This window comes from Hemitrygon akajei, chromosome 11 (assembly GCF_048418815.1).
Source record: "Hemitrygon akajei chromosome 11, sHemAka1.3, whole genome shotgun sequence".
Taxonomy (NCBI): domain Eukaryota; kingdom Metazoa; phylum Chordata; class Chondrichthyes; order Myliobatiformes; family Dasyatidae; genus Hemitrygon; species Hemitrygon akajei.
In genome coordinates this window covers 135,623,686-135,646,214 of record NC_133134.1, presented here as the reverse complement: position 1 = coordinate 135,646,214, position 22,529 = coordinate 135,623,686, and the positions used below count along the sequence as shown (strand labels likewise).

Sequence of the window (22,529 nt, the reverse complement as noted above, 5' to 3'; positions counted from 1 at the left end):
AAATGTGCCACCTTTCAATGTATTTTAGAACATGGTCTAATGAGATGAGTGATCTGACATTATCTCATATCATAAATGTAAATATACAATGAATATTAAAACAATGACATTTAACCACCATTGAAACTGCAATGCTTGGAGGACTTAATTGTCACCATTTCTCCTTGGGAAGGCAAGACCATGGGCTGACTTACCCTCCTGAAGATCAGGAAAGAATTTCTTTCACTGACGTCTGAAATCTGAGAAACATAAAAATCAGTAGTTAAAGAAGGAAACTCTAAATGAAGCACTAAATTGCATCCAAATAAGTGAGTTTTTAAAGGAGAACAACTTTCAGGGAATAATTTCATCTACAGTGGTTGATACTTGTTAAGATTTTTTAAACTTGTCTGAAAAATATGTTTTTTGGCATCAAAATTCTAGATATTGGAAGAACGAAAGAGACTAATTGTAAGTTCTCCATTTTGTCTCACACTAATAAGGACTAGAATTTTGTTAAGAGTAAAGCATAAGGTGAATTTTCCTATTTTTAGTGAGAAAGGGTTTGAAGGTAGCCTGATGGAGAAAATTAAAGGGATTGCTTTTAATAAAAGAAAGGATTATAAATTGTTTTCACTTGTTATAAGACAACAGAAATTCATGATAACTACTAATTCCTCGCTTCCTCTCCTTTATAACTGACTTCATTCATCTGACTTCCTTTAATTTTGAGACTCAAACATGATAATCCCTGGCCTCACAGTTCCTGGACTTAGCTCACTGATACCAAATCCCCAGTCTTTGTCTCTGACTTTGACCGTGAACTCCATCTCTTGAATCCACATTTTGGTGGTTTGTTGTTTTCCCTTTTATTTTCTTATTGGTCTATACCAGAGAAACCCTGTTGTCACCATAGGAGCAACGCATCTTTGTCCTGGTAAGGTGCCAGCACACTCGGACACAGTGGCCTCTCTGGGCCCAACCAAAGTGCAACTGTTCATCCTTTACATCTTTTCCATGATTGCAAGACACTGCTAGATATTAAGAACACCAAGTACTGCAGGTTTACCCCACTACCAACTTATTGGATAGTGATGGAGCCGGGGACGCCTCACGTCTTAATAAGCTGGTAAGGAAGGCGGGCTCTGTCGTGGGCAAAGTACTGGAGGGTTTAACATCGGTAGCTGAGCGAAGGGCGCTGAGTAGGCTACGGTCAATTATGGATAACTCTGAACATCCTCTACATAGCACCATCCAGAGACAGAGAAGCAGTTTCAGCGATAGGTTACTATCGATGCAATGCTCCTCAGACAGGATGAAGAGGTCAATACTCCCCAATGCCATTAGGCTTTACAATTCTACCGCCAGGACTTAAAGAACTTTTTAAAAGCTATTATTAATGCTTTTTGAGATAGTGATTTAGATGCATATCATATTTTTTACTGAGTTAAGTATTGTATGTAATTAGTTTTGCTACAACAAGTGTATGGGACATTGGAAAAAAAGTTGAATTTCCCCATGGGGATGAATAAAGTATCTATCTATCTATCTATCTATCTATCTATCTATCTATCTATATTGCAGCCTGATCCGGCCACCCAGAGAAGAGGGCATCATTAGCAGTGCATGGATGGTGTGAGACATTTTTGTTGTGATTGAAAACATTGGTATTGTAGAAGACTGTGAGTCCAAGTCAATGGTTCGAAAACAGTAGGGGGACCACGTGGCCTCATTCATGCTTCAGGGTTGTCTGTTACGGCTGCCGAGGAAGGAGACGCCAGAGTTGCTTGTGCTTTGCTGGATTCTGCGCTGGGTTACAAGCTGGCCCCTCCCACTGGTTCTGCTCTCCAGTGTTCATTCAGTGGGTCAGAAGCTGTATTGCTTTTACCTGCAACTGCACTCCACAATATGAGGAACTGCTAACATCGTTATATGCTGTGTGTGACTGTTGGTTCTGTGTTTCACACCTTGGTCCCAGAGGAATGCTGGTTTTTTTTGGCTGTAGTAATGTGTGTGGTGATGCATAATGACATAGGTGAAACATGTGTTGCATTACAGGCAGCTTACAAAGCTTCTAAATTTATTTCTTCTGAGCTAATCTCATAGGAACCTACAGCCTATTATTTCCCTTTAAGCAGTGTACTTTTAAACCATCTTAACAAACTAGAGATTTTATGATCTTCTGAAGCACTCAGCGGACTTAATTCTCAAGCATGTAGGTACAGCATCTTTAAGTGGACAAACGTACATGGCCATGGCCAAAAGAGAGGGACGATGGGAGGACTGCAAACCAGACTAAAACAAAGGGGTATGAAACTTCCTCTACCCTGTATCTTATTAGCAAATCTACCATTGCTGGAGAACCAGATTGAGGACCTAAATCTTGCCCTAACGGCAGGTTTTCTGCATTGGAAGGAATTGAGGAATTGCTGTATTCTGTGTTTCATGGAGAAATGGCTCACCACATACATGATGGGTATGTCAGTAAGACCCAGAGGCTTCTTGATACGTAGGGTAGAATGGACTGCTGGTTCAGAGAAGAAAAAAAGTGGGGATTTATGTTTCATGATAACTTTTTTATGATGCTTGGATGTAGTGATCTTTTTGTACTCTTGTTCTCCTGATCTGGAACTCTAAAGATTAAGTGTTGACCATCCTACTTGCCAAGAGAGTTCTCCTCCAAGATCTTGACTGCGGTTTATATTCTATCAATGGCCAATGTTAAGCAGGCAGTTGAGGTAATGAGTGCCACCATCATCAAACAAGAAACAGCCTACCTCAGTGCTTTTCAAATCATTGTTGGGGACTTCAGTCAGGCTTGTTTGAGGAAATCTCTGCCCAATTATCATCAACATATCACCTGTGGTAGCAGAGATCCCAACACACTCAACCACTGCTATACTACAATGAGGAATGCCTACCATTCCATGCCTAGTCTTCATTTTGGGAAATCTGATCACTTGGCTGCCCTCTCCTACTGCATACAGGCAGAGGCTAAAGAGTAAGGCTCCAGAGATAAGGACAACAAAGAGGGGGCTACAGGAGACAGAGGAGTAGCTACAGAATTGCTTCGATTCAGTGGACTGGGCCATGTTCAAGGACTCATCAGAGAATCTGGATGACATGGTTGACATGGACTTCATAAAAACAGTTGTAACTGAGTGTGTCCCCAGAAAATCATTCAGAGTCCTCCCCAACTAGAAGCCCTGCTTGAACCATGAGATCTGCAAACTGCTGAGGGCCAGACCAGTAACATTTAGGTCTGGTGACCAAGTAAAATACAAGAGGTCCAGGTACGATCTCCAGAAAACCATGTCACCTGCAAAATGGCAATTCCAGACCAAACTTGAATCACGGAAGGATACTTGACCACAGTGAATGCTATCACCTCTTACAAATTTAAACCAAATGTCAGAGGTGATAATAAAATTTCACTCCTAGATGAGCTCAGTGCTTTTTATTCTCATTTTGACCGTCAAAACATAGAGGCACCTTCACTTAACTCCCACAGCCCCCGAAGACCCTGAGGACGATGGGAAAGCATCCTTTAAGAGGGGAAACCCAGAGAAAGCAGTAGGCATAAAGAGGGTGTCTGGCCGAGTTCTAAAGAGCTGTGCTGATCATCTGGCTGGAGTGTTCAGAGATATCCATAACCTCTTGCTTTAATTGTACTGGTGTCTCAATGACTATCATCCAGCAGCACTTATATCCACTGTGATGAAGTGTTTTGAGAGGTTGGTGATAAAACCTTTCAACTCCTGCCTGAGAACCAACTTGGATGCATTCAAATTTGCCTACTGTCTCAACAGGTCAACAGCAGGTGCCATTTTATTGACTCCTCATTGAACCCTAGAGCATTTAGGCAGCGAACAATGCATATATCAGGATGCTCTTCATTGACTACAGCTCGGCATCCAATCCTATCATCCCCTCTAAACTAATCAAAGGAGTAGGCCTCAACTGGAGCCTCAATTTTCTCACTTGCAGACCCCAGTCAGTTCAGGTCCGTAACAACATCTCCTGCACAAACTCCATCCACACATGTGCACTGTGTGCTTAACCTCCAGCTCTACTTGCTTTATAATTATGACTGTGTGGCTAAGCACAGCTCCAATGCCATATTTAAGTTTGCTGACAACACCGCCGTTGTTGGTTGAATCAAAGGTGGTGACAAATCAGCATATGGCAGGGAGATTGAAAAGCTGGCTGAGTGGTACCACAACCACCACTTCATTCAAGTCAGTAAGACCCAGTATTGACTCTATGAGGAGGAGACTGGAGGTCTATGAGCCAATCCTCATGGAGAGGATCAGAGTTGGAGAGGGACAACAACTTCCAGTTTCACCGTATATGTCCTGGGTACAGTATGTATATGTCATTATAAAGAATGCACAGCAGCCCCTATACTTCCTTAGGAATTTGCAAAGATTCGACACACTTCTACAGATGTGCAGTGTAGGGTATATTGACTGGTTGTATCACAGTCTGATATGGAAACACCAATGCCTTTGAACAGAAATGCCTACAAAATGAATGGATACAGCCCAGTCCATCACTGGTGAAGTCCCCTCCATTATTGAACACAACTGCATGGAGCGCTGTCACAGGAAAGCAGCATCCAACATCAAGGATTTCTCCACCATCCTGACCATGCTTGCTTCACACTGCTGCCATCAGGAAGAAGATACAAGAACCGCAGGACCCACATCACCAAGTTCAGCAGCAGTTATTAACCCTCAACCATCTGGCTCTTAAACTAGAGGAGATATCTTCACTCAACATCATTCACACATCACTGAACTGTTCCCACAACCTATGGATTCATTTTTTCAATGGCTCTTCATCTCGTGTTCTCAATATTTATTGCTCATTTGTTTATGATTATTATTATTTCATTTAAATTTTTTTGTATTTACACATTTTGTTGTCTTTTACACACTGGTTGTTTGTCCATCCTGTTGGGTGTGGTCTTTCTTTGATCCTGTTGAGTTTCTTCTATTTACAGTGAATGCCCACAAGAAAAATGAATCTTAGGTTCATATATAGTGACATATATGTACTTTGATAATACATTTACTTTGAACTTTTTTGAACTGAAGCTTTAAGCTTAAATTTAAATACTTAAGCTTTAATTTAAACTTGATTTATCCAGTATCCACAGCTATCAAAAAATGAAACTTGAGCTTTTTTTTCCATTCACTGTGTGCAATTTTAATAATTATTGCCTGGTTGTGTTATGTTTTGTAACTTCAAAGCATAAAACTAAACAAGAGAAAAACACAGAGCAGGGAATAACGAGTAATTCATTTTTACTTTTAATGAGGCACACACTTAATGACATAGTGGCATAATGATATATGCCTTTCACATCCTTTTACATATAACCCACGTTATGTAAACAACAAAGGATGCTTAATCAATCAATATATTTACAATATTACCAAAATCTTAAATACACAGCACTTCTCCCTGCTTAGCTATAATCTCCAACTCAAAATAGAATGCATTGTTCTTTAGTCTTCTTTAGTAATATGTGTGTGTGTAGAAAAGAGCAAATTTTATATTTTCAAACATTCATTTTACAAAAAATTAATCTCACAGATTTTTTGTGTTTCTTTAAAGAAAGTAATTTATTAATTAATAGACCACTTTTCAAATAAAAACTTGATTCCTTTGAAGGTGTGTAGCCCAGTGCATGATTAAACTAAGATAACAAACTGTTGCTTTTGATCAATAACATGATAAGCTGAATGAAGTAAACTGATTAATTACAACAAAAACAGGTGTAGAAGGAATCAAACTTGGCATAGGATAACTAAACTAAAAGGTGAGGGTGTGGTAGATGTGACAGTTTAACCTACAAATTTTCAATTCTTACTCCATGGTTAAAATGAGCATAGCAATAAGACACAAGATGGTCATCCTGTATCTGCAAAGTCTCTCCCAAGCAAAAATTTCACGGCAGATAGGAGTTTCAAGATGTGCAGACCAAGCTCTTCTGAAGAAGCTCAAAGAAAGAGGCAAGGTAGCGGAGCAGAAACGCAATGGTCAGCCACAGAAACTGAGTGCGCTAAACGAGAGATATATCAAACTGCCGTCCCTTCTAAATCAGAAGTCCTGCACTACTATTAGCTCTGAACTCACAGAGACCACTGGAGCACAAGTACAGTCTGGAGAAGTCTTGTCAGAAGTGGTCTTTATTGAAGAGTTGCTGCCCAAAAGCCATTCCTCCAAAGTGGAATAAAAAGCCAAAAAACTCACTTATGCACAAAAACACAAGGACTGGGCTGCTGAATAATTATGGCATGTTTCTCTGAACCAATGTCAAAATTTGAAAATTTTGGCTCAAACAGGAGGCAATTTGTCCATAGAGGAGCCAGAGAACTCTATGTGGATGAGCATCTACAGACAAATCTGAACCACAGCAGAGGTTACCTGAAAGTTTGGGGCTGCATTTCTGCAAATGGAGTTGGTGATCTGGATAGAATTAATGGAATCTCATTGCTGGGGGGGGGGGGGGGGGGCGGGGAGATCACTCTGCTTGTCAGGTGAGTCGGGGTGTTAAACAACCTCTGATTCTGGGGCCTCCTCTGTGGTGATTGTAGGAGTTGACTCTGGGACTGTAGGAAGTGGTTTTGATAACTCTGGACACCTTTCTTCTCTAACAATTGACTCTGCTCTCCTCAATTGATTGACCTGTCAAGTCCAGATGACATCAGATGCAATCTCACAGTGTAGAAGAGTAGTACAGTTCTATCCTTAAACATTCCAAGTGCCCACTTTTGACCACCTCTGAAGTCCTTCTCCAGGACTGTTTGCCCAGGAGTGAAATGCCAAACCTCCTCCTTTGAGGAGCCCTCAGCTTGACTCAGCTGCATACTCCTTCTGAGTATGGGTTTGTTGGGTGTAGCGTGTGGCGCATTGCGATGCGCAAGGAGGAAATTAGCCAGCTGCTGATTCGGTTAGTGCAGTGTGTTCTCCTGACATTGCTCATAGTGCATTCTTTAGACTGTGGACAGAATTTTCCACCAAGCCGTCAGTAGCAGGATGGAACTGTGCAGATATAAAATGTCTTACTCCATTCATTTTCAGGAATGACTGAAGTAGTTCTGCAACAGGCTGTGGTTTGTTATCACCAGCCCTTGAGAAAAGGCTTCTCAACATATCAACAGTGTGCGAGGCTGTAGTGGAGGCTTTTGGGAACACTTCTGGCCACATTGTAGCTACATCCACTACCAAGAATTCTGTGCCAATGAGTGGTTCAGCAAAATCCACATGAACCCTCTGCTAGGGCAATGCAGGGCATTCTCAGCGATGGAGAGGTGGTGCTCTTGGCATCTTCTGGATTCATTAGCATTCTGAACAGTGCATGGTAAGCCGCTTGAGCTGCTGATCCATCCCAGGCCGCCAGGGAAAACTTCCAGCCAACGCTTTCATTTTCATCACAACTATATGACCAGCATGTAGCTCTGCTAACACTTCAGTTCTCAGCTTAGATGCCACCAACAACTCTCAATCCCCACATACAGTGCCTTGTAAAAGTGTTCAGCCCCAAAACCTTTCTTCACATAAATGAGTATTACAACCAGGGATTTTGATCTAAATTGATCAAAAGGAGCGAGCGATTCACAAGTAAATATTCTCAGTTAAATTATTTGTGAATCACATGCTTGCTTTATCACACTGGTGCCCAAATAACAGGGAAAATTGTAAAGCATGAAAAATTAAATGTTCAAAACTGAAATGTTAGCAGTTCAAAAGTATTCCTCCCCTTTTGCTCAGTAATTAGTTGAACCACCTCTCTCAGCTACTGTATTAGCTTTGCACAGTGTGAAGATTTGTCCATTCATCCTTGCAAGTTTGCTGAAGCTGTGCTAGGTTAGTCGGGGTGCAGCAGTGGAAAGCAGTCTTGAGGTCTGACCAGAAGTGCTTGATCAGTTTAAGGTCAGGACTCTGGCTGGGCCACTCAAGGACATCAATTTTCTTCATTTGAAGCCACTCCATGATTACTCTGGTAGTGTATTTGGTGTTATTGTCCTGTTGAAAGTCAGAATTCCTCCCTAGTTTAAGCTTTCTGGCAGAGGTTTTTATCCAAGATTTCTCTGTATTTAGCAGCATTCATCTTCCCATCAATTCTGAACTGATTTCCAGTCCCTGCTGCAGAAAAGCATCCCCCCCCCCACAGCATTTTGCTACCTCCAACATACTTTACCATAGGAATGGCATTACCTGGCTGATGTACAGTGTTATATTTATGCCACATGTACCACTTTGTGTTGAGGCTGAAAGAGGTCTACTTTAGTCTCACCCAATCACAAGACATCCTTCCACATCTTTACTGTATCTTCTAAGTGACACGTTGCAAAGTCTTTACGAGCAAGGATATGCTTTTTTTTTCTCAGTTAAGGCTTCTTCCTTGCCACTCTCCATAAATAGCCTTTTTCTGAAAGGCCTTAGAGATCGTGGAGCCATGAACTTCATCTCCAGTTCAGCCACTGACTTCTGCAGCTCACATAGTGACTGTTGGAATCACAGTAGCTTCTCTTACAAGTGCCGTTCTGGTGACTAAGTTTAGAGGGGCGGCCTGACCTAGGCAGTGTGGCTGTGATTTCATGTTTTTCCACTTTTTCACGATGGACTGCACTGAGCTCTGAGGTATGTTCAGTGCCTTTGAGATGGTCTTGTACCCTTCCCCAGATTTGGGCTTCTCTATTATAATTTCCTTGAATGCTCTTTTGACTTTATTTTGGTTTGGTCTGTTGAAAATGTACCTCACTGTTGGACCTTACAGAGAGGGTATATTTATTCAGGTAACCCTCAAATTTTCTATGTCAACAAACTGGGTGAGTTGTTAAGGTAATATATCAGTATTGCACATGATGAAAGTTAGTGTAACAATTACAAAGGGAGGTTTTTAGCCTCAAAATTTTGGTTTTTAAATTTTATGAAATTGTTGACAGATTTTGGAATTTTTCTTTTGATTTGACATGATGTGCAATGTTTTCTAGATTAGCACAAAATCCTACTTCAATATATTTTAAATTTAGAAAATGAGAGGAAGATATGTAAAAATAGTTGTGGGGGCTGAATGTTTTGTCAAGCCACAGTACTACTGAAGGATCTCGGCCTAAAACAGTGACGGTGCTCTTTTCCATCGATGCTGCCTGGCCTGCTGAGTTCCTCCAACATTTTGTGTGTGTTGCTTGGACTTCCAGCATCTGCAGACTTTCTCTTGTTTACCATTGTTTGATTTTTCAGTAATGAGGGTAAACTTTCTCCCAAACAAGTACTGGTTAAAACTTTTTATACCCCATACCAGACTGAAGGTCTCTCTGTCAATCTGTGCGTAGTTTTTCTCTGCAGTGGTAAGGGAGTGTGATGCAAAGGCTCTGGGGTGTTCACTTCCATTGTTCATAACATGTGCCATAACTGCACCTGTACCATAAGGCGCAGGTCCAAGCTTCACAGGACCATGTGGATCAAAATGTCTGACATTACCATCTCTTTTGTCTTTTGGAAAGCCACCTCACACTGCTTTGTCCATCGTCATTTCCTGCTGATCTATAGTAATGAGTTCAAGGGTTGGAGCACACTGGTTAGGTTTGGCAGAAACCTGTTATAGTAATTGACAAATCCTAAAAAAAAAGGATTGCACCTGTGACATGTCCTTTGGCCTAGGGGCATCCATCATTGCTTGAAGTTTTTCAGCACACTTGTGTAAACAAGACAGAAGATGGTGACAGCAAACAATGCTACCACAGGCAGCATTCTCCCCACGATCCACGAGACTGTGTCTTTCACTTATGTCTTCCTTTTCTTTTAACTGTGGTTCTGGCACTTTGGATCCTGTGATCTACAGTTTGTTGGTGCCTATTCAGGATGATAAGCGATCTAGCGCTTTGCTACCTCTCAGGGAGAGAGTGGCCTTGAGGCCAAGAAGCTTAGAGTCAGGGCACAAGTCCATTTCTCACCAATCTTGCCCGATTAAAGTGTCAAACATCAAGGTGAGTGTGGAGGGCGGGCTAGCGCTCAGTGCCTCTGCCAGCCTTTTGCTCACTGCTGCCAGAGGAGGGTGTCTGCATGTGACAGTCTCTTTCTCCCTCTTGCTTGCTGCTCCCAAGGGAAGGCCCCTGCATTTGAATGGTCTATTTCTCCCTCCATGCTGTGGGAAGATGGTATTGAAGTTCTGGTTCTGTGGTTTGTGGATTGGACTGTAGTTCCTGGTTGTTCCTTTTCTGTTGCTATTTTGCTATTTTGGACAACTTTGCATCAGGGCAGCCTACAGATACTGAACACTGAGCAGACTGAACATGGACCCTTTTGATTTCGTGTTTTATATTCTGTGCTTTCATTCAGTCTTTCTTGTTGCCGTATGTGCGATTTGTTTTCTTTAGCATGAGGGTGATTGACATTCTTATTGCCTTTGTATGTTTTGTCTTTTGCACATGGGGAAGGCAATGTTTTCCTTTCAATGGGTTCCATGGTTTTCCTTGTATCTTGGTTGCCTACGGGAAGACAAATCTCAGAGTTGTATAGAGCATACATGCTTTGGTAATAAATGTCTTTTGAATCCTTAAATCTTGTGCGTCTTACTGTGTGACCACAGTAAGTCATGCTTGGTTTAAAAAATTCACACTTGCACATCATTCTCTCAGTCTATACTCTTCTAATTTTTTTAAAACTGTCTTGAGATTTTGGGGATGTTCTTTGTCATCCTGATCAGTAACACTGATATCTTCCAGGTAACACTGAGTGCCTGGGCAGCTTCGCGGCATCAGGTCCATAACTTTCTGCCAGAGTGCAGGTGCAGATGCCACTCCAAAAGTAAGCCTATTATTAGCAATAAAGCCCTTTGTAAGTGCTTAAGGTGAGAAAAACTTTGGACTCTTCTTCCATCTCCATCTGCAGGTAGGCCTCAGCTAAGTCCACTTTGCTGAAGTGTTTCCCTCCAGCAAGGTTTACAAAGCTATCCTCTGTCCTTAGCAGAGGGTATTGAACAACTTTCAGTACTGGGTTGATGGTGACACTAAAATCAACACATATCCCGACAGACCGATTCTTCTTGGCTACTGGAACCACTGGTATTGCCCATGGGCTCCACTCCACATTGGGAAGAATTCCTTCAACCTCCATGCAATCTATCTCACTGGCTACTTTATCACAGATGATATAAGGAACCAGATAGGATTTGTAAAACTTGGCTGTGGCATTTTCATTTAACTCTGTTTTACCCTTGATGCATTTGAGTCTTCCCATGCAATCCTTGAACACTGCTGTTGCATCATCCACTCCATTCTTAACTTGCTTTCAGTTGACTCTATTATAAGGAATGTGGCATGCAATTGGTGGATGGATCTCCAATCAAGTTGTAGTTGTCTCAGCCATTCACTGTCCCACAATGCTCTGGTCCTCCTGTCTGTACCATGTACAAGCCCAATGTGGCTTGTTATTTGTTGTATTTCACTGTTACAAATGATATTCCCACAGGAGTTATCTTTTCTCCGGTATAACTTCTTAGTTGGATATCTGCAGGCTTCAGTTCAGTATCTTTGAAATGTCATTGAAACTCATTTTGTTAGATGACTGAAACAGCCATGCCAGTGTGCAATTCCACTTTTAACTAATTTGCCGTTCACTTCTAGTGTGAGCCATCTTGCCTGCCTCTTGTCAGTTTTCACATTGTATCTCCACAATTTATTTTCTTTTGTATATTGGTTGCCTGTTTTATAGTTTTTCATTGATTCTGTTTATTGTCTTTGTTGTACTGTGAATGCTTGCAAGAAAATGAATTAGGGTAGTAATTGGTGACATATATGTACTTAGATACTAAAATTACTTTGAACTTTCAATATTGTAAATCTCAAGGCCACTCAATCCTGCGTCACTCTCATCATTATCAGATTTTTTCATCAATGGCATGCAGATTAGTGTTCCTTTTGAAACTGCAGCTTGATTTAGTCCATTTATTTTTGTCTGCCTGACATGCTCTTTGTGTGTGTCCTACCTTGTTACGTTTTCCTCCAAGTTTTGCCTTTAAACTTGCATTGGTCTGGAACCACAATGGGAACACAATTTGTTTGGCCAGGAATTGCAATTTTGTTCACACACACATTCATTGCTGACTGAAACTCAATTGCTTCTCTGCTGTTTCCATCAATACAGTGATTTCAACTGCTCTTTTAGGTGTGAGTTGTCCTTCAGTTAAGAGCTGTTTTTGAAAGTTTTCTTGTAAGATTCTACAAACTAGCCCATACTTCAGTGCATCATTAAACTCATCACTGAACTGATCATTCTCAGACAATTTCTTCAATTCGGCCACTTCTGCTTATGAAACTTTAAGTACTCTGCAATCAACGGAGGTTTCAGTTTTATATGTTCCTGCCTTATGTTCACAAAATCAGCAAAGCTAATTTTGGTTCGTTTGGTTGAAGCAGTCAAGCTTCTCAGCAAACTGTATGCTCCTCCACCAATTGCACTCTGCAAAGCTGGCATTCGTTTCTCATCAGATATTCCATTTGCTTTCAAATATTGCTCAACTTGCTCAGTATACAACACGCAGGCATTTTTGTGCAATGGAACACGTCTATCTTTCCTACGTAGCGAGTCACTTCTGCTCATTATTTATTTAATATTATCACTCAGTCCACTGTTTATGAATCCATGACTTTCATCCGTTTTCTGCCCATTTTTATCTTGACCGTCTTTCTTCCTTGCAAAGAAAAACAAAAAACATTTTGCGCTTTTTTTTAAACTCAACTGTCTCGCTACGCTTCAACAGGTAGATAGTTGTCTCAGATTGGGTTTAAAGCTTCCTTGTCACCACTGTTATGTCTTGATTTTTAAAATAATCAAAAAACCACACTGCCAAGAATAACTTGAACTTACTTTTTACTTTTAATGAAGCACTTTTGACTTAGTGGCATAATCACATATGCTATTGATGTACAGTACTTTTACATATAACCAGCAATGCATTATGTAAGTAACAAAGAATGCTGCATCAATCAATATATTTACAATATTACTCAAATATTACTGAAATACTAAATACACAACAGTATTCAGAGTATACTAAATACTCTAAAAGAAAAGGTTGTGACTGCATTTTGCTCAGTAAGCTTTTAAAACTCCACAGAAAGCAACTAAAAGAATCATTAGGAGGGAAAAGATGAAACATGAAAGCAAGCTAGCAAACAATATCAAGGGGGATAGAAAAAGCTTTTTCAAGTATACAAAAAAAAAGAGAAATGAGAATAGATATAGGACTGCTAGAAAATGAGGCTTTTGACAAGGCACCACACATGAGGCTGCTAAACAAATTCAGAACCCATGGCATTACAGGAAAGTTATTGGCATGGTTAGAACATTGGCTGATTAGTAGGAGGCAGTGAGTGGGAATAAAAGGATCCTTTTCTGGTTGTCTGCCAGTGACTAGTGGTGTTCCACAGGGATCGGTGTTGGAACCACTTCTTTTTATGCTGTATATAAATGATTTAGATGATGGAATAGCTGGCTTTGTTGCCAAGTTTGCAGATGATACAAAGATTGGTGGAGGGGCAGGTAATATTGAGGAAACAGGAAGATTGCAGAAGAACTTAGACAGATTAGGAGAAAGGGCAAGAAAGTGGCAAATGACGTACAATGTTGGAAAATGCATGGTCCTGCACTTCGGTAGAATAAATAAATCTGCAGACTATTTTCTAAACATGGTAAAAATCCAAAAATCTGAGGTGCAAAGGGACTTGGAAGTCCTTCTGCAAAATTCCCTAAATATTAACTTAAAAGTTCAATTAATGGTAAGGAAGGCAAATGCAATGTTATTATTCATTTTGAGAGGACTAGAATATAAGAGCAAAGGAGTAATGTTGAAACTTTATAAGACATTGGACAGATTGCTCTTTGAATATTGTGAGCAGTTTTGGACCCTTATCTAAGAAAAGATGTGCTGGCATTGGAGTTGGTCCAGAGGAGGTTCACAAGGTTGATTTCGGGAATGAAAGGGTTATTATATGAGGAACGTTTGATGGATCTGGGCCTGCACTCACTGGAATTTAAAAGGATGGTAGGGGGGAGAAGATTTCATTGAAACCTTTTGAATGTTGAAAGGCCTAGATGGAGTGGATGTGTCCTATGGTGGGGGAGTCTAGGACCAGAGGGTGCAACCTCATAATAGAAGGACATCCATTTAGAATGGTAGTGAGAAGCAATTTATTTCACTCGGCAGTGGTGAATCTGTGGAATTTGTTGCTAGAGGAGGCTGTAGAGGCCAGGGCATTTGGTGTATTTAAGGCAGAAGTTGATACGTTTTTGATTAGTCAGGATGTGAAAGTTATGGGGAAAAGTCAGGAGAATGGGGTTGAGACGGAAATCGATCAGCCATGATGAGATGGCAGAGCAGACTCGATGGGCTGAATGGTCTAATTCTGCTCCTATGTCTTGCCATATAAAGCTGGACATCATCCAGAACAAAGCTGTTTTGCTGGTATTCCAATAATCACCCTAAATATTAATTTTCCTTCCACAGCATCACACAGTGACAACAATGTGTTCCATCTACAAAATACACTGCAGGTACTTGCCCAAGCTATGCCACCATTCTCATGACCTCTGTCACCAAGAAGAGCAAGGGCAGCAGGTGCAGGGAAACACCACCATCTGCAGGTTCCACTCCAAGGTACACAATGTCCTGATTTAGATCATTGTCCGTCATTATCTAGGTCTAAATCCTGGAACTCCCTACCCAACAGTGTTGTAAACGTACCTTTGCTAGAAGAACTGCCTTTTCTGGAATAATTAGGGATGAACAAGAGACATTGGTCTTGCCAACAAAGTCCATATCCTGGAAAATGGATATGGAATATCCTGGAATTAAAACAATGAATTATATTAAAAGTCAATATGAGCTAGTCTTTTTAGTTTGTCTAATGCACTTATTGAACGATACTGCAGATATGTATGTTTAACTGTGCTGACTTAAGGAAAGTGATAACATAACTAATCTTCCCTTATTTGCAGTTCTATCCAATGCAATTCAGTATTAAGTAAAAAGGAAAGGAGCAAATTCTTCACCCAGTGAAGCAAAACCAATCTTCCCTTATTTCCATTTAGATCTAATGTGATTCAGCATCAAATAAAAATAAAAAGGTCAAATTCTTAACCAGTGAAGCCAGTGGGCTTCATGTGCCTAGAGGAAAGTCAATGTTCTTAATTATGTTTCCAATTTCAAGTGAAAACAGTAATATGATCTATTTGGCATCAACCCAATGTGCAAATGGAAATTCACTTCCTGCCAGATGAATGCAGTCTGGGGTCAGTTGGGTTTTGTGGACACTTGCCCACTTGGTTACAGATCGAGACTCTCCAGAACAGTTCACATAGAGCCCTTGCAGCCATACAGCACTTCAGTGTGGACTGTGATTGAACCCAGAATGGCAAGCTAAATTCATATCAACATCAAACACTGCCCCAGTATTTTTAGACCTTTGAGAATATGCTGACTGCCAGATATAATAACTGGAATTGTGTAAGTGTGGATTTCAAGAGACCATAATCTGTGGGGTTTCTGCAGGCTAAAGTCACTGGTGCAAAAGAGGAGCTGATATTTTATTGAATGGTAGAGCAGTCATGAGGGTCTGAATGCCCCACTTCTGCTGCTAATCTCCATATTCTTAAAGCAAAATGGTGTAATTTTATCCTATTTTTATAATGTTTCTCTGTCATTGCTTAATTTAATATTTAGCTAACAACTGAAGAATACAGATGAATTCCCAAGCTCTGTCCCTCCTTTGACGTTTATTTACAGATACAATGAAAAAAAAATGGTTTGTATCAGTATTACAGCTTAATGGATAATTGGATTTAATAGTTGCCCAGTTTATTTTATCAACAGTACAAAATTGAATAAGTGTGATAATATTACAACATTTTTGAGCAATTCTAAATAGGTTATACTTATTAGAACCCTAAGGCTGTTACCCTGTTACATTGAGATTTCTTACATTAATCCTCTGTGTAAATGTGCAATTGCAAGTTGTGTTAAATGTTGTTCAATCTGGGGTTATATTTTGATCTGATTGAAGAAAACTTGGGGGGAAATAATTTTTGATGAGCAACTTCTGAGAATTCCATGCACACTAACGTAGCTGATGACCTAATTTTAGCTGATTAATTAAACCTAAAACTTGAATTGTTGTAAATATTTATCATTCTTTAGAACTTTGTTATTCTGACTAAACATGTTTACTTGGCTGTTTATCATGCCATCCTGGGAATCTGTTAAAGTCAGAAAAATGCAGTTCAAGAAGATTTATATAACATTGGTTCAATGAGGAAAATGCTTACATATGCAAGTTTGTAGTGAGACCATATTTTCTTTTCAATTCTGCACATAACCTTTTCTTGAAAATCATCCTGACATTGAAATGGAAGAAGTTCATTTTGAAGATATTAGCCTAGCAACTATAGTTGGCAAGAGAGTGCAAAATAACAGCCCTGATTTTGTTCATATAATGATGGCAAGACACCTCTTGCTATCATTACTCAGTAAAAATGCAAACAATTTTGGATGTTTACAAATTCAAAATTAAATGTGGAAATCTAGAAACCACTATCAACAATACTATACTCCTCAGCAAAATTATTTGGCCTTTGCAGAAGCAATTAGTTCAGCATTAGCAAGTGAGCATAAACTTAAACATTTTTCTCCGTTAATTCAATACGTACAAACGTCCCTGAATAAATGCTAAGCCTTTTTGAAGAATAATAACTTCTATTTCAATGATATACTTAGACAAAGCTATTGATGAACAGTCTCTCACACCCTGGAAAGAAATCTAATTTTTATGTGTGTACTGTTATTTCTTTTGAGCAACATTTGCAAAACCAGTAATTTTTGAAATGTTTATTATAAATCAGCTCATATCTTTATTCTGAGCGTATACCCAAATCTTTACTTTGCCCTTTTAAAATTTTAAAATTGTTTTAAAAGCTAAATTAATTTCATGATCTTTACTTACTGCATTGAGCTGTGTCAGAATTCTTTATTCTGGCTGGCTGCTCACTTAGCTTCTAAGCGTCATGGTAACATTGTGGTTAGTTCAACACTATTACAGCTCAGGGCATTTGAGCTTGGAGTTCAATTCGATTGCCCTCTGTAAGGAGTTTGTATGTCCTCACCAGAATATGCATGGATTTCCTTCGGGAGCTCTGGTTTCCTCCCACAGTCCAAAGACGTACCAGTTAGTAGGTTAATTGATTATTGTAAGTTGTCCTGTGATTAAGCTACAATTAAATAGGTGGGTGGTTGGGCCAGAAGGGTCTGTTCCACACCGTATCTCAAAATAAATAAAATAAATCATTATTACTAAACTCCACTCATCCCATATAAAAGGCACCTATTTACAAATCACATCAGGATATAGTACATGTTCACGATAGTTTTATTCACAATCATTGGTTAAGTTTCCCGCATTTACTCCAGACCGTGAAAAATTCAGGACTGCATACTTTGCATTGTCAAGCATCAAACACCAACACTACACGGAGCAATTTACACTAAAAGATACTACACACAGGCAGACACTACCTCCCAGACTCTACAGTCATCTCTGGAACTTCTGAACAGTAACAACACCTATGTAAGACTATTGTTTATTGATTACAGTTCTGTCTTTAATACTGTAATTCCAAGCAAACTTGTCAACAAACCCTGGACCCTGAGAGTCAATGCCTCTCTCTGCAACTGGATTGTTGACTTCCTGACCAACAGACTGCAGATATCTGCAAAGATGTGAAACAACATCTTCAGAACAATTATTCTAAACACTGGTACTCCACAAGGTTGTGTTTTCAGCTACCCTCGAAACTCATGACTGTATGGCCAGCCTTTGCTCTAACTCCATCTACAAGTTTGCAGATGGTACCGCTGTAGTGGGGCATATCTCAAATAACAATGAGTTGAAGTACAGGAAGGAGATAGAAAGGTTACGTTTGGAATGTCCCCATCATCTCTTATCAATTTTTGTTGATGCACCATAAAAAGCATCTTATCTAGATGCATTTTGGCTTGGTGAGACATGAATTGCCAAAAACTGCAGAGGTGAGGACATAGTTCAACACATTGCGGAAATCAGCTTCCCCTCTCTGAACGCTGTCTATACTTCTCACTGCCTCAGTAAAGTAGCCAGCATAGTCAAAGACCCCCACCCACCTCGAACATTCTCTCTTCTCCCCTCTTCTATTCAGCAGAAGATACAAAAGCTTGAAAGCACATACAACCGGGCTCAAAGACAGCCTCTAGTCTGCTATTATGACTATTAAATGGTTCCCTAGAATGATAAAATGGACTCTAGACCTCACAATCTACCTCATTATGAGTTTGCACCTTATTGTTTACTGGCACTGTACTTTTCCTGTATCTGCATTGTTATTGTTTTACCTTATTAAACCTTAGTGAACTATGTAATAATCTGATCTGTACGAACAGTGTTTACAACAAGCTTTTCACTGTAATAAACTAATTCTAATTCTAATTTAGTAAGTCAATCGAAGAAGTGCACTATAACATCTATACAAACTATATAAAATATGATATTGATTATAATAACTCAAGTTTGAAAGTATTAGGAAACAACATTGTAAAAACATTTTTCTGCATTGATAATTCTTCCTGGTGCAGATTTTAATTTGTTAACTGGTTCTAAATAATTATAATCAATATCATATTTTTATATTTATTGATCAGTACAAGGTAAGAAATTGTTTTATTTAAGTGTAGGTAAATAGAGACAGGAAAGTAATTTATTGAGTTAATAGTAGTGAATGTATTATTTTTACCACACATAATGAATAGTTCAATACATGTTGCAGATATACACAGATCTTTATTGTGTTATTTAGTACTGCTATACATTCTAAGGTATGGAAGCTACATATAATTAACCAAGAAATGAAAAAAATAATGATTGTTTAACTACAGTGCTCTGTTAATGTCAGTTAATAATGGCTAAATTTAATTCAGCCTTTAGAAAAATCATATAATTATGTATTAAATTCTAAAGTCTAGAAACTGCAAGGAGTTTTGAGTAGAGTTGGTTTTACTTTAATATGTGGATGTTAATTATGTAAGATCTTTATACACGTTACTTATCAGTGACTTTATTTTGTGTGGGTGCACTTTCAAATTGCTGTGAATTGCATTTTATTTAACAAAGTTACTTGATTGAAATGGTCAATGTAATTACATAATTGCAGGTTTTAGTAAATGCATAATCAAAATTAAATAGAATAGCCAGAAATCATTTTTTGGTGATGCCTGATTTGTGTTATTTCACTTTTAGAAAAATACACGGCGTTAATTCCAGAAGTAGGAAGCCTTACATATTCTAGAATGCAACACTTTAAAGACCTGCTTGATTCACTTCCAATGGATGCCTACACACATGGCTGTATTCTTCATCCAGAATTGACCACGGAATCCATGATCCCAAAGTATGCCACAGCTGAAATTCGCAGTAAGTTAATGCACATGCACAAAGTATCAAGCACCTTAGTAAAGAACTAACTTCTGAGATCAATTGGCTAGCAGTTTTACTAGGTTGGTGAGAGACAATTGTTGGTTGGCGGTACTGAAATATGTATACATGATAACTGTTGGGACATCTTATCAGTATGGAAAGGAAAAAAATTCATTAATATTCTGATACCTATGTTTTAGTTGGACTCTGTCTTCCATAATATATTAAAACTATAAAAAACAATAGAAGAGTTTATGAGCTGATTACAAGACAAAATAAAGATATAATGGAGGATGTTGAAAAGATGTCTGAAATACTAAAGAAGGGCTTTCTCAGATCTGTGGTAAGTGGCACAGTGGCACAATGAATTGAGTTGCAATCTCACAGCTCCAGCTAACACAAGTTCAGTCCTGATCTCTAGTGCTGTAGGTACGTGTGGTGTTTGTACTCTATGTTCATCCTGTTACTGCAGAACACTTCCGTATGTACTCCAGTTTCCAACTTCACACAAATGCCATTTGTGCTAAGCTAAGCACATTTGTAGGAATTGTTTTAAAGGTGGTGGAAAAGTTTGCAAAGCACAACATATTTTGAGTTTATAAATGGAGGAATTACAGAAATGACACAGATTAGATTGCTCTTTTTTTGGAGACAGAGCTGAAGGCCATCTTCTTATCTACACTGCTTTATGATTCTATGACCCTCAGGTCTACAGCATATACTCAAAACAACAAAGACATGGAGATAAATACTCTTTTGATAATTTCTTGCAAAACCCAAGAACAAATGCAAAAGCAATGGTTTTTGCATTATTAATTATTCTGATCAACTGATACATGCATAAGAGCCCAGTATATGTTTCCAATTTAACATTGTCACAAAGTTGGAAATGCAGCAGTTAATACAGTTTACAAAAGTAACATCATCAATGTATTCTCCAAAATTATGACAGCTTCTCAAGAAAATTCCCAGGCTTAAATATCTGCACCTAGTGTGTCGAGCTGCAGCTCCTGAGGGACTGTGTTAGGGAACTGGGGTTGCAGCTCGATGACCTTCGTCTGGTCAGGGAGAGTGAGGAGGTGTTAGAAAGGAGATATAGGCGGGTGGTCACACCGGGGCCACAGGAGACAGTCAAGTGGGTAACAATCAGGAGAGGGAAGGGGAAGAGTCAGATACTAGAGAGTACCCTTGTGGCTGTCCCCCTGAACAATAAGTACTCCTGTCTGAGTACTGTTGAGGGGGTACAACCTACCTGGAAGAAGTGGTACTGGTCGTGTCTTTGGCACAGAATCTGACCCTGTAGCTCAGAAGGGTAGGGAAGGGAAGAGGAAGGCGGTAGTGATAAGGGACTCTATAGTTAGGGGATCAGACAGGCGATTCTGTGGACGCAGGAAAGAAACTCGGATGGGAGTTTGCCTCCCAGGTGCCAGGGTCCGGGATGTTTCAGATTGCGTCCAAAATATCCTGCAGTGGGAGGAAGAACAGCTAGAGGTCGTGGTACATAGTGATACCAATGACATAGGTAGTAAAAGGGAAGAGGTGCTTAAAACAGACTACAGGGAGTTAGGAAGGAAGTTGAGAAGCAGGACCACAAAGCTAATCATCTCGGGACGACTGCCAGTGCCACATGACAGTGACTATAGGAATAGAATAAGATGGAGGATAAATGAGTGACTGAGGGATTGGAGCAGGGGGCAGGGATTCAGATTGGGACCTCTTCTGGAGCAGGTGTGACCTGTACAAAAAGGATGGGTTGCACTTGAATTTCAGGGGGACCAATATCCTGGCTGGAAGGTTTGCTAAGGCTGCTGAGGAGAATTTAAACTAGAATTGTTAGGGGATGGGAATTGAACTGAAGAGACTGGGGAAGTGGCGGTTGGCTCACAAATAGAGAAAGCTTGTAGATGGTGCGAGAGGGAGGATAGGCAGGCAATAGAGAAGGGACATGCTCAGACCGACAGTTTGAAATGTGTATATTTTAACACAAGGAGTATTGTGAACAAAGCAAATGAGCTTAGAGCATGGATCAGGACTTGGAGATATGATATGGTGGCCATTACAGATACTTGGATGGCTCACGGACAGGAATGGTTACTTCAAGTGCCGGGTTTTAGATATTTCAGAAAGGACAGGGAGGGAGGCAAAAGAGGTGGGGGCGTGGCACTGTTGATCAGAGATAGTGTCAGGGCTGCAGAAAAGGTGGATGTCATAGAGGGATTGTCTGCGGAGTTTCTGTGGGTGGAAGTTAGGAACAGGAAGTGGTCAATAAACCTACTGGGTGTTTTTTATAGGCCGCCCAATAGTAACAGGGGTATCGAGGAGCAGATAGGGAAACAGATCCTGGAAAAGTGAAATAATAACAGAGTTGTCGTGATGGGAGATTTTAATTTCCCAAATATTGATTGGCATCTCCCTAGAGCAAGGGGTTTAGATGGGGTGGAGTTTGTTAGGTGTGTTCAGGAAGGTTTCTTGACACAATATGTAGATAAGCCTACAAGAATAGAGACTGTATGTGATTTGGTATTGGGAAATGAACCTGGTCAGGTGTTTGATCTCTCAGTGGGAGAGCATTTTGGAGATAGTGATCATAATTTAATCTCCTTTACAATAGCATTGGAGAGAGATAGGAACAGACAAGTTAGAAAAACACTTAATTGGAGTGAGGGGAATTATGAGGCTTTCAGGCAGGAACTTAGAAGCTTAAATTGGGAACAGATGTTCTCAGGGAAAAGTATGGAAGAAATGTGGCAAATGTTCAGGGGATATTTGTGTGGTGTTCTGCATAGGTACATTCCAATGAGACAGGGATGTTATGGTAGGGTACAGGAACCATGGTGAACAAAGGCTGTAGTAAATCTAGTCAAGAAGAAAAGAAAAGTTTACGAAAGGTTCAGAGAGCTTGGTAATGTTAGAGATCTAGAAGATTATAAGGATAACAGGAAGGAGCTTAAGAAGGAAATTAGGAAAGCAGGAAAAGGCCTTGGTAGACAGGATTAAGGAAAACATCAAGGCATTCTACAAGTATGTGAAGAGCAA

At 39.8% G+C, this 22,529-nt stretch overlaps 1 protein-coding gene across 6 annotated transcripts in view; it reads left to right on the top strand.

Moving 5' to 3' along the window:
* gdap1l1 (ganglioside induced differentiation associated protein 1-like 1) overlaps positions 1-22,529 on the top strand; it is a 126,854-nt gene that overhangs the window by 75,263 nt on the left and 29,062 nt on the right. For all 6 annotated transcript variants that reach the window (XM_073061746.1, XM_073061748.1, XM_073061744.1 and 3 more), the window contains one exon: positions 19,317-19,490. In XM_073061746.1, the coding sequence (XP_072917847.1) occupies positions 19,317-19,490 (174 nt within the window). The remainder of the gene's footprint in view (positions 1-19,316; positions 19,491-22,529) is intronic.